Raw genomic sequence first — 13,638 nt, 5'->3', positions numbered from 1 at the left:
TCTGCTGTATACACACGATCTTCTGAAAGCAGGGACACGCTAACACACCCCAAGAGTCAGTGACTAGTTTGCTGTTCGATCTATTCGTCTCAGAGCTGTTTGTATTTACAGAGAACTGTCAGATCCTGACACTGACGAGTAAGTCAGATAAGCTGCCGTTGCTGAGGTCAGTGCTAAACAGACTTTCTGTGCGGCACTATCGTTGCATGCCTATGCATTCATCCTGACGTTAATGGTCGTTAAAACCTTCACCTGTGCTACATATGGCCTGTAAATCCTTTACTCTGTCCGTACAGCACAGGCAAGACTCACTAATCCATCATTACCCCTGGCACATCTCCCTATGCCTGGCACAGACTGTGCATGATAAATGACTTTTTTTTCATTTCATCAATCTGTTTTATCCCCCTGCATTCCTAGAATGAAATAGTCCAAATATTTAACTTATCTCTATGTTTTACTTTCTAAAAAGTTCACCTAATAAAATGTATCATTTTTTTTTAAAAAGTTCTTAGGCATTCTGGATTAATGCAGCAATGAATCAATAGTATCTGTTTCAGTGTTTTTTTAATATAAGTAGTTGCATTGATGTGTCATTCCAGTCGACAGGACTGAGGTACAATCCGTTCTGACTGCATTTCATTGGGATGCCGAGGCAGCCCTCTTGCAATTCCTTTTGATCAAGTCTGTGCCGAAAGGTAAGTGTCAGGGCCCGAGAGAGCACAGAGACTGCCCTGTGACTCCGGGAGCAGGGTCAGAACGCACCAGCCTGGGCCACTGAGGTAGACAGCGAATTGTAGTCTCCCTCCCCTCTCCCCACCACACCCCCCACCCCCTCCCTTCAAACACACAACGAAAAAAAAACTCCCGAGGAACACCGAGTGGGAGGATCTCCTGTGCAGCCAGTGTTGGAACCACAACCCCCCAAAAAAACTGGGATTCAGACACGCTGGCTCTTCCAGACAGGACCTTGATGCGAACCTTTCTGCACCGGCGAGGAATGGCAAAGTGCCGGGTAACGGTGCGGACCGGTCAGTGCTGACAATGTCTGAGGTGAGGGCTTTAATTTATTTTGTTTCTTTGGTGTTTTTTTTAAGTAACTGCCTGCAGCAGCATCGGGACGGCACTGAAAGTTTTCGATTTGATCTTTCCAAAGAACTTCATGTAAATTCGCGTCAGTGTGGAAGATATCTGGACATCAGGTCACTCAGTGCCGGGAAATGTGCTGGACGGAGTGAATTCTGAGGGACGAAACAAATCCAAGGGGTGGGCAGTGTCATCGAGAATTTGCTGCCTCGTCTCTGAGCTGGAAACGATCTGCGTTTCAAGTGAAGCTAATTAGCTGCACGTCCTGACTTTATTGTTTGTAAATTATGTCGACAATCCTTGGGGCAGGATGTGTTTTCTTTGTGTCTGTGTCTGTATGTGTGTTTCTCTCTCTCTCAGATTGCTGAAGCAGTCAGCTTCATTAGTTCCATAATCTCGAGTGTGCTCGCTGCCTCCAACTCCTTGAGCCTGTCCTGCAGCACAGCGCGTTTTGGATGAGCTTGTAAGGATTTGTCAGCCAGATGTGACAAGATCATCAAGAGGCTGGGAAGAGGTGGGGGGGGGGGGGGGGGGGGTATGATATTAATCAGCACATAGCTCTCAGCTAAACTTTCTGATGTGCAGTGTAGTAACATGTTTTTCTCATTTCGTACTTAGCTTTGTGACCACAACATTGCCACAGTGTGATTGCCTGTTCCTGGGTGTTAGCTTACAAAGCTCCATAGTGGCAGAGGCAAGCTGACTGCAGTGTGCAGGTGACAACTTGCTGTTAGGTACATTGATTCTGCAGTGAATTTACAAAGGGCTTTGATCCTATGCAACTATCTCAGTTTTTCATTACCTGAGGTAATCACTTTATTCTCAGTGTGTTTCATTTCCTTTTACTCTCTTGGTCTAAGAATCACACCCTCTAAACCAGCATTTACCAATTAAATTATCAGATTAACCATCCACACTTAACTGCCATTACACCCCTCAATTCCTGAAGTTGAATAGAGTGACACATTCCTGGTTGACAGGTGAAGTTTTAGTTGAGTTGAAAAGCTTTTTATTGCTCCCCCCCACCCACCTCTTTTTTTTAAACATAAAAAAATTCCCAAACTGGGATCCAGGACTTAAACCTCTTTATACACAAACTATGAATTGCCATCTGTCAGTCAAAACAAATGCATCTGTTGTACCTGCAGTTCTAATGCAGTTTAATATGTATTGTTTTATGGCCTGTTTAAATGAATGAATCTTCGCAATGCCAAAATGTGTCATTCCTGTTGTTTCTGAATGTTTGGATGGAAGAAGCCCTGTGGGTGTATGTTATTGTCCACTTTGTTGCCGGGAATTTTCTGACGCTGAGAGTTGCTGTGGCTTAGTCGCTTTTAATACTTGCAGTTCTGTCGTCTTCTGTACTTGTGTTTTGTAAGGCAGTTAGCGTGTTTGAAATTGTGATACTGGAACAATTGAATATTGCTGTGCATATGCTACATTAAGGCAGATTGAATTAGAAAGTCCCAAGTATCAATGTCCACAGTACATTTATCCCAAGATCAATCTGCAATTCAAGTGGCATAAACAACTTAGTCCAACTTGGAATCAATTTTGCATAGATAGGTAACTTGTTCAAGGCATTAATGCCAGGGACGAAGCTGAAATGAGGTTTGTTTTAATGCAAATCCATAAAATGCATCTTTAACAGTATAGGTTAAAATAAAAGGGTTCACAAATCAAATGTTTCCTAAGATGCATTTGATTTCTTTTCCCTTTCTGAATTATCAATGTGCCAAAAAATGTTAACTGATAAATGGCTGAATATCAAAGGCTAACACACAAGCTGTTGACTGAAGTGGGCCATAGACTCCAGTTCGAACCAGGATCACACTTATTTTAAACAGACTGCAAGTCTAATGAAAGGATGAAATACTTAGTGTAGTTTCTCCAATCAGCTGCAACTAAAAATGTCAATTATTGGCCCTAGTAAAATTTAAATAGCCGCATTAAAATTCTGATGCGCAGAACAGGAGACTAATGAGTGAATATAGAGAGCATTAAAAAGGTGCAAATAATTTGGAATCAGTTCCATTTCTTTGCCAGTTTCACCTCAGTGTGTAAACCCCACTATTTATAATTGAAGAAAATTCATAACGGCCTGTAAGAAACCGTTTAGACACAGAGTCAAAAGCCAGTAGTTTCAGTGGGGAGTGCAAGTCTTGAAATGGAGAGACATGTACTGTGCTTATTATTCATTTTAAAATCCAGAGTTCCCAGTAAATACTTTTGAATCCTTTCCTCTGTAAATGGCAATTTATATTTTAAGTTTTATATTTTATTACAGTAAACAAGAAGTGTAGAGTCATTCTATATTTGTAGAGTATCAGAATATAGTCGACAATGTGGTGCTGGAAAAGCACAGCAGGTCAGGCAGCATCCGAGAACCAGGAAAATCGATACTTCGGCCAAAAACCCTTCATCAGGAGTGAACCTCACCCCTGCCGAAGGGCTTTTGCCCAAAACGTCGATTCTCCTGCTCCTCGGATGCTGCCCGACCTGTTGTGCTTTGCCAGCACCACACTCGTAACTCTAATCTCCAGCATCTGCAGTCCTCACTTTTGCCTATAGGAATATATTGTGTATGGCCAAACATGTGTCCCAAATCTGTTGGCGTAGTATTTATTATGGTTAGAGACAGAACTTCCTTTACAAGTTTAGCATGCTGTTTGGACCAGTCTCCTATACCGTGTTTGGGTATTTACATATTGCAGGTATCTTCTCCCTATCTGTATGAGTTGCTTCTGTTCCTTTTACACACAATTATCTTCCTGTGTGAAACAGCCCTAACTAACTGACTCGTTCCTGCCTGTTATGACCTATAGTAAATTTGACAGTGTTCCCCAGCTGCCACTTACTGGAGTTTAAAACATCTTGCAAACCAAATTTAAATGCATTATATTTGAGGGAAGGATATGTTTCTTTGTTTTGTGAATTGCTCCTTTTAATTTTAATAACTGGGTGACCTTGCTCCAGTTATGGTGAACTGCGATGCTTGTCAAACGTATCCTGTGAAATCTCCTTTCCTACATCTGGGGCCAGTAGTTAGATCATATTTTACTTTGCCGAACATGGTTGGGATAAGATTGTAATAAAATTTGCACAGATCTTCCTGCTCAAAACTGGACACTGGTCGACATAAATAAGATTAATAGTAGTCAGTGACTGGGCTTTTTTCTGCTTGGCTTGAATGAGATTTTTTTCCTTCCCATTTCTTCGTGTGCCCATACTAGTGCCATCAGGTATTTTTCTCATAACTTTGTATTTAAGGTAGCAGAATTTCTGCAGCATGGAACAGCTTAGATTGAGCTGTTTGCTTCAGAAGTAGAGTTCAAACTGTTCCATAACATAGCTAAGCTCCAGCTCATGGTTGAAACCTCATTGCAACCACCATGTGGCTTCCACCCATCCTCATGGATGCTGTCATCAGCTATGCTTTTAGATCTCTGCTTTCAGATTCTCTATACCAACCAGTTTTGGGATTGTGACCCACAGTGACTGAAGCTGCCCAAACCTACGTGACACGGGGAATGTGCAAACTCCTGAATACAAGGCACTCATGCCATCAATCTGCAGTTTAATGTAGTTCATGGATACTTAAGCTGTGTATCTAGTTAATTGTAATGCCTGAACTCCTTGCAGCCTTCTTAATCTGCAACATTTGGCTACTTTGGAAACAGATACAATAGTCGGCTTATTAAATTAATCATGACATATACCTTGTTATTAGGTATTGTCGAGTTTGGAGATGCTCTGTTTTGAATAATCTTTGTTTTCGCTTAGAATCAAATCTTCAATTTTTCAGAGCCTGTCGTGAAATTATTTTGTAAATCTTCTAGCAACACAAAGGGATTAAACATCATTTGAGCAAACATTTAGTTAATATAAATGGGTGAACTATCTCAGTGGGTTCGTTTATATATGAGAAAAGCTTATTTTAATTGGAGATAATTCCACTAGTTTTGGTGCAATCTTCAAATCCAGTCCTTTCTGCCCTCGTTTCTGCATGACCTGACATTCAAGGCTGGCACCAGCTTCACCTATAATTTGTGCAGAGCCACTATTATTTTTAAGCACTATGTTCCTTGAATTATTCCAGGTAATTGTTGGACTGTAGAGCCCAGTTTCTTTACTTGCTTTGTAACTTTCACTATCCATTCTAAACTCTCCAGTCATCCTTGTTTGAACCGTGAGGTGATATTGTCTTCAAATGAAGGAACTGAAGTGGTTTAGCTGTCAAGTTGCTGAAGTATTCTCTTGAAGTAGTTTGTCAGATAAGGGAAAGATTTATTAAAGTTGTTATCATACCCACCCCACTGTCCAAAAATGTTTATTTATACATAGATCCATTGCATAAGAGGGTCAATTCTGGATTCTCAAGTGGTTCATCTGAGATTCCTCTCTCTACTTGGTGGTCTAATCTTGTCTGCCACTGTTGTGGTTCCCCTTTGGATGTTTTTCCATCTGCTAGATTACCTTTAGTATCACTTATGATATGCACTGCCTTGTTTGTCAATAGTGACACAGTTTCCCATGCTGTCCATCTGGAGTCAGATGCTGTTTTCAATTTCCCAGTGTTTAACACCTACGTATGCTGAGAGTGGAGTATTATTTATCCGGACACGCTGAGATGTTCATACACCTAGGCTGTCCATGTAGCACAGTCTTGCCACACACCTGGCCAGTCCCTTCACTACAGGGGACTACAGTGTGGAATACTATGCTACGCGTCTCATATTGTCTCCTCATTCTACAGGCGTTATAAAAACCCCCATCAATACTGGGGAAAATGTGGGAAGGCCATGACATATTAGCTGACAACTGGTGCTGACATGAGATCAGCCCTCAACTGTATTTAAGCTGTCATCTGCTCTGGTCCCCAAACCCTGTCTTTCGATCCAGGTTTTCCTCCCCTCACTGACCTCGGCATGGGCGCTGCAGACTGGGCTGGGGGCTGCGGCAGTAGTTAAACAGTTCCATGATATTTTGGACTTGACTGTGATGGGGCGAGGCAGGTCCATTGTCACCATTTTCCTGTCCTGTGGCAGGATCTTGTTCCCTGACTAATCTCGCGTCCCAAGTATCTAACCCCCGTCTGTACTACTTGCTTGTTTTTGGGGTTCATCTTGAATCGAGTATCCCTTTATGAATTCTGGATCAGTGGTGCTGGAAGAGCACAGCAGTTCAGGCAGCATCCAAGGAGCAGTAAAATCAACGTTTCGGGCAAAAGCCCATTCCCTTTATGAATTGTAAAACTATAAAGAGAGTTCTGTTGTGAACTCTCTCTGACCCAGACATAGAATTCCTACAGTATGGAAGCAAGCCATTTGACCCATCGGGTTCACCTAGACCCTCCAAAGAACATCCCACAGGACCACATCCCATCCCTGTAACCCTGCATTTCCACCTGACCCGCACATTTTTGGACTGTGGGAGGAAACTGGAGCACCTGGAGGAAACCCACGCAGATAGAGAATGTACAGACTCCACACAGAGAGTCACCTGAGGCTGGAATTGAACCCAGGTCCCTGTCGCTACCCCACACTGTTACTGTTAGGATAGCCATTCACATACTGTAAGGTTGTACCATTATGTGGCTGAACATCGCACTAACTTAGCCTTTGCTCACTCATGACCCAGTGCATGGTGTGCAGGCTGTTGTGGAATTGTCCAAATCTCCTACCTCCATCCTCCTGTAAAAGTAAATTTATCTTCGGATTCTTGGTCCCACGGTACCAACCAGAACCCATTAGCTTGACCTAAATTTGTAAATATTTTACTTTCTGGTTTCAACCCGTTAAGGATGATTGTGGGACTTACCACTACTGCGGGTGTTCTCACAGTGTTATCATGTTGAGTGCCATAGAGTCGCATCATTAATGGATAGGATCTGTTGGGCTTTTTGACTGATCATCTTCAGGAATTGGTGATTGAGGCAGTTAGCCTCAGGATCCCATGACCTGTGGGTCCTTATACAATTGCCTCCACAGGCATCATGATCTCTGGCTTTACCGAGTATTATTTATGGGCCCGGTGGTTGAGTCACTACTGGAGAGGTGTCAATGAACCCACTGCCTTGTTTAGTAATCACCTTAATTTCAGGTAATACCTGACAGAGGAGTCTGTATGTCCCATCCCCTGATCAATCTCTTCTTATAACTCATAGAGTCATAGAGATGTACAGCATGGAAACAGACCCTTCAGTCCAACCCATCCATGCTGACCAGATATCCCAACCCAATCTAGTCCCACCCGGCCCATATCTCTCCAAACCCTTCCTATTCATATACCCATCCAAATGCCTCTTAAATGTTGCAATTGTACCAGCCTCCACCACATCCTCTGGCAGCTCATTCCATACACATACCACCCTCTGCGTGAAAAAGATGCCCCTTAGGTCGCTTTTATATCTTTCCCCTCTCACCCTAAACCTATGCCCTCTAGTTCTGGACTCCCCAAACCCAGGGAAAAGACTTTGCCTATTTATCCTAGCCATGCCCCTCATAATTTTGTAAACCTCTATTAGGTCACCCCTCAGCCTCCAACACTCCAGGGAAAACAGCCACAGCCTGTTCAGCCTCTCCCTGTAGCTCAGATCCTCCAACCCTGGCAATATCCTTGTAAATCCTTTCTGAACCCTTTCAAGTTTCACAACATCTTTCCAATAGGAAGGAGACCAGAATTGCACGCAATATTCCAATAGTGGCCTAACCAATGTCCTGTACAGCTGCAACATGACCTCCCAACTCCTGTACTCAATACTCTGACCAATAAAGGAAAGCATACCAAATGCCTTCTTCACTATCCTATCTACCTGCGATTCCACTTTCAAGGAGCTATGAACCTGCACTCCAAGGTCTCTTTGTTCAGCAACACTCCCTAGGACCTTACCATTAAGTGTATAAGTCCTGCTAAGATTTGCTTTCCCAAAATGCAGCACCTCGTATTTATCTGAATTAAACTCCATCTGCCACTTCACAGCCCATTGGCCCATCTGGTCCAGATCCTGTTGTAATCTGAGGTAACCCTCTTTGCTGTCCACTACACCTCCAATTTTGGTGTCATCTGCAAACTTACTAACTGTACCTCTTATGCTCGCATCCAAATCATTTATGTAAATGACAAAAAGTAGAGGGCCCAGCACCGATCCTTCTGGCACTCCACTGGTCACAGGCCTCCAGTCTGAAAAACAACCCTCGACCACCACCCTCCATCTTCTACTTTGAGCCAGTTCTGTATCCAAATAACTAGTTCTCCCTGTATTCCAGGAGGTCTAACCTTGCTAATCAGTCTCCCATGGGGAACCTTGTCGAACGCCTTACTGAAGTCTATATAGATCACATCTACTGTTCTGCCCTCATCAATCTTCTTTGTTACTTCTTCAAAAAACTCAATCAAGTGATAACTATATTTTTCACTGGAGCTTGTCTTCCCTTCATTTTCAGTATTTTCCTTTGTATATCTTTCCAAATTATCTTCTTAGGTCCATTCGTACGTCTAAGTCAGTGAACATTTCTACCCCAGTATTGTACAATCACGAGGACCCTGAATTGGACTGGGATTAACATCCCTTTTATTTCCAGTAGCTGCCTTTGACTTTTATATGCTATCACTCATTGGCACCCTACTTCCTGAATGGTTATAGAATATCTGGTGAATGGCAAATGATGCATATTGATGCCCTTTGTTTTGTAACATTTAACACTGCCAGCTACTCTAATAATGCTATTATATACCTCTTCACCTATTGAGGCTTTGTCTTGGCCAGGTTCTCAATGATACTGATCAGTTGAGAGTTTGACATGTTGGTGTGATTCTCAGAGATGCTACCAGGAATTGCATTGCCTTGTTTGTCGGGGACCTGTGTTGTGATTGTCTGTTAATGTTAGGCACCCTATCTGCTGGTCCAAAAGTCAAAAGGTATCTAACGCCAAACTCTGTACCTTCACTTTAAATCCATTCCCTTCTGCCCTCCATTCTGCTTCTATCTAACATGAAGTCATTGCTCCATGGCCTGACATTTGAGGCTGGCATCAGCTTCTGTAATTTGTGCAGAGCTGCTGTTATTTTTAAACACTCTGTTCCCAGAATTACATCACGTGAATAGTTGGCATGTACAGCCCAGTTTTTTAAACTTGAAACTTTAATTTTGTTGTCCATTCTAAACCTTCCAACCATCCTCGTTTGAATTGTGAGGTAATATTGTCTTCAACTGAAGTCAACACTGAGACAGCTGGAGTGGCTTTGCTGTCAAGTTGCTGAAGTATTCTCTTAAAGTAGTTTGTCAGACAAGGTTTATTCAAGTTGTTATCAATGTTTACAAAGCCAGCTTTTTTAAAAACACTCTGCTGATTGACTTGACCATATGACCATATTGTGTACTACTCAGTTGTCACAGTATTTGTACATCTGCATGAGACACAACAAATTATCTTTTGTCAACTATTTGTGTGGGTGAGTCCCAGATTTATTTGTGGTGGTAGCAATGTGAATATATATCAACCAGAGTTAATCAATTATTAGCTAATTTTACAAAAAAAAGCTAATATTACAACCTGCAATCAGAATCTTTGGTTTCAAAGCAAATTTAAATGCCAAATTGAATAAATATTTACCATGTAAACATTTGAAACCCATTACATGCACTTAAGTTTTCTCATGAGAACTATCTTTTTCTGAAAGCACATAAATGCATTAATCAATATTAGGGCATGTCTTTAATTCATGTAAAATGTGTTGGCAATATTGGCTGGGATGTGCTACATTTCCAATAATAACATTATTATGGTGTTATTTATCTGTTGGTTTTAACTTGAGAGAATAATTAGCTTCAAGTTCCCTTTGCATTGGCTCCATAGATATGTCACGGAAGAGGTTAGGCTGGGAGGGTGGGGAATTTGCCTTGCATTGTGACATTCCTCAGACACAGCAAGAAGATGAAACCAGGTCTTGCCCTCACCATGCAGCTGGGATTTTCTGGAACCCCCCTATTTTGAGGTTAATAGGTCTGTTACTGTAGTAGGTCTATAAACAGAGAGTCCTTGTTAACCATATTAGAGTGGTGTTTTGCCTGTTTCTGTTGCTTGTGCATGTGTTGGTCAAGATTGCATGGTGCAATTTGGAGATTGAGGGAAAGCTATTATAATTGGACAGGGATTGGAAGCTGATCTGATGAAAGCTTCAGGAATATGTTCAAGCCGCGTTTTTAAGCCTGTGCAGGGCCCAGCAGGAGATGGCTTTGGGTCAGGTACATGCCTGGGTGATGGAAACAATCTGCATAACTGGGACATCTTATAGTTCAGCGTCATGAGTGGGCATCCAAGGAGGAAAAATAGGCTTTGGTGTTAAATAACTTTTCCTTGCTTAAGTATGTTAAATACCAGCTAACTTGTATCTACCTAGGGATCTGATACATGTGATAATCCCAATCTCTAAATCACACTCCTGTGAAAGCAGTGATAAGTACAGTCTAGTTACATCTGATACAAAGTTCACATAACGCCTCTTGTCCCAGCAAACTAGGAATGGCTTATCATACTACAACACAGTGAGTGCCAAGTGTGTGGGTTTAACCAGTTGCGTAAGTATGCATCCAGCACAGAACATTTCAAGTCCAATTCATCAGAAGTACCTTAAGCAGCAGAAATTTAGTTTGTGGTGAGTTTGTAGTTACTCTTCCAAGGTTCAATTAATTTGACCATCCAATTATCAATGCACCTTGGGGTACCTCAGAACTGCCTGACCTAAGAATCTAATAACGAGACTAAAAAATTGATTCCAGTTACCCATTGTCATCATGAAATCAACTCAACTCTGAAGAGGTCCTACTTACTGCTACTAGTTGGATTTGTAACCAAATGAATGGTTTAACCAGTCATGGTAACAGGCAAAACCTTTTCTGCTGAGCTAAAACACCCCAGGTGTAACTATGACCAATAAATTGATCATCGAAGATCAATCACATTGTTTCATTGCTTCTTGGAAAATATGTAAGATCCTCGCCACATCAATTGTGATAGTGAGTATTCTCAGTCACAGACTATTACCAGGTCAAGAAACTCTAATAAGTTGCGTACAAATGGAAATGAGGCACAGAAACAAAAGAATAGACAAAATAGTCTATAGTACAGTTGATGCTTTATGTTAAAAATAACCATCTTGGCTTATTAAGAGAATTGACCGTTTTGAGGCCCTCTTCGGAAGTTTTCATATGAAGATGTTAAATGTTCCTTTATAGAGCTTTAAGACAATGCTATAAAACAGTGTCAGAAATGGACTACAATTCAGGAATGCAAGAAGATTCTTGAATTAAATGCACAGTGACGGATTGAAGGCCAACATTATTTAAACCAATAAAGGCTAAAATTTAAATAATTTTTATGGGAATTTATGTCTGGCTAGCCAAATGATTACTTTAAAATTGCTACAACATGGCTAGAAAGAGCCAGTCCAGATGGCATATGGCCATTATGTGAACTCAGGCTCCCATATCCAAGCCTGATTGTTGGGAACATTGGGCATCTTTGGGTCCTGTAGTGGTTCTGTTCGCTGAGCTGGAAGTTTTTGTTGCAAACGTTTCGTCCCCTGGCTAGGAGACATCATCAGTGCTGTGGAGCCTCCTGCGAAGCGCTTCTTTGATGTTTCTTCTGGCATTTATAGTGGTCTGTCCTTGCCGCTTCCGGGTGTCAGTTTCAGCTGTCCGCTGTAGACCACTATAAATGCCGGAAGAAACATCAAAGAAGCGCTTCGCAGGAGGCTCCACAGCACTGATGATATCTCCTAGCCAGGGGACGAAACGTTTGCAACAAAAACTTCCAGCTCGGCGAACAGAACCACTACAACAAGCACCCGAGCTACAAATCTTCGCACAAACTTTGATCTTTGGGTCCCTTTTTATTTTTGATGTCTTTAGTTACATTTCAGAAAATTAATCCTGGCCACAAACTAGATACGCAGGGGCTTTATTGCTCCCATATTGCTACCAATGACATCTTGGCTGCAGATATCTAATTGATCAGACAATGAACAGAATGCCCTTCGGAAGTTTTGGTGGCAGTCCACATCACGTCCAGTTTATGCCTTGCCGTTGCCCAATGATCCATTGTTACAGCTTCCTTTGGTTTCCATTTGATCAGCTTTTGGATTCCATGGATGATGAAGCTGGCTGAGAATGTGTGTCTTTGCACTGAAGAAATAATTTGGATTGTGCCCGCATTTAAATAAAGACAACCTTCTCCTTTTGAAATTTAAACAATTTCTTTAAAAGATAAATAAGCAACCAAAATGCTCAGTCTTTAGAATACAGTGAATCAAAATTTTGTAGCAGGATTGTTTCCTTCACCCCACCCCCATAACAATCCTATGACATCAATAACTAAATGAATAATCAAAAGCTATACTTTTCTCTCTGTACTGCCTGATGAAACCATCTCCTCAGAACTAAAGATGTTCCTCAGCTCTCATTTAGACCAAGTGGAGCATTATTTCTGTAAAGGAGTTAAGAAGACCAAGTTAGGAAACCTACCAACCTGGCAGAACCATCTTGATTAGAAGTGGCCTTCCTGGACAGAATGAGATTGAGGAAAAAAACCAAGACAGGCAGGTAGTGAACCAGCCGGCTGGAATACTCTCTCCTGTTTGCGGAGATGTTGACCCAGTTTTACAGGTGAATGTCAGACACTGATTCCCTCACCCTGAGCCAAACCCGCTTATATACCTCCCATACCTTTCATATTCCCCTACCCCCTCTTTGAATCCTTCCCAGTCACTCACTCAGTATGTGGACAGACTTCACGATATTATTGAAAAGGACATTAAAAATAGAGGTACAATACTCTAAATCATTCATGCTGAAAATAAACTTTCATTCCGAAAACACATTCAAGAAATGTAAATTCCCTTCGTTGATGTAGGAGTTGGGCTGTCATGTTGAGGTTGTACTGGATGTTGGTGAGACCCCCATCTGGGAGTACAGTGTGTGGCTCTGGTCGCCCTGTTATGGGAAGGATATTATTAAAAACTGAAGTGAGTTCAAAAAAGATTTACCAGGATGTTGCCCTGAATGGAGGGTTTGAGTAATAAAAATAGTTTGGAAAAGCTGGGACTGTTTCTGTGGAGTGTAGAAGGTTGAGGGGTGACCTTATTGAGGTTTATAAAATTATGAGGGGCACAGATAAAGTGGATGTCAAGGGTTTTTTTCCCTAGGGTGGGGGAGTTCAAGACTAGGGGGCATATCATTAAGGAGAGAGGAGAAAGATTTAAAAAGAACACGAAAAGCAACTTTTTTACACAAAGAGTGGTTTGTGTGTGAAATGAACTGTCAGAGATAGTGGTGGATGCAGATACAGTTATAACATTTAAAAGATATTTGGATAAGTTCATGAATAGGAAGGGTTTGGAGGAATATGGGCCAAATGCAGACGGGTAGGACTACTTTAGTTTGGGAACATGGTTAATGTGGACTGGTTGGACCAAAGGGTCTGTTTCCATACTGCATGGCTCTGTGACTTTGTAAAACAAACACGTATCCTCTGCAAAATCAAAGACAGGTAA

At 41.7% G+C, this 13,638-nt stretch overlaps 1 protein-coding gene across 1 annotated transcript in view; it reads left to right on the top strand.

Moving 5' to 3' along the window:
- Positions 1-890: 890 nt before the first annotated feature.
- Positions 891-13,638, top strand: part of bnc1 (basonuclin zinc finger protein 1) — a 131,388-nt gene continuing 118,640 nt past the window's right edge. The window contains exon 1 of the mRNA XM_060852784.1: positions 891-1,053. Coding sequence (XP_060708767.1) covers positions 1,045-1,053 — 9 coding nt within the window. The 5' untranslated portion in view covers positions 891-1,044. The remainder of the gene's footprint in view (positions 1,054-13,638) is intronic.

This window comes from Hemiscyllium ocellatum, chromosome 39, assembly GCF_020745735.1.
Source record: "Hemiscyllium ocellatum isolate sHemOce1 chromosome 39, sHemOce1.pat.X.cur, whole genome shotgun sequence".
NCBI lineage: Eukaryota > Metazoa > Chordata > Chondrichthyes > Orectolobiformes > Hemiscylliidae > Hemiscyllium > Hemiscyllium ocellatum.
This window is presented reverse-complemented; position numbering and strand designations above follow the sequence as displayed.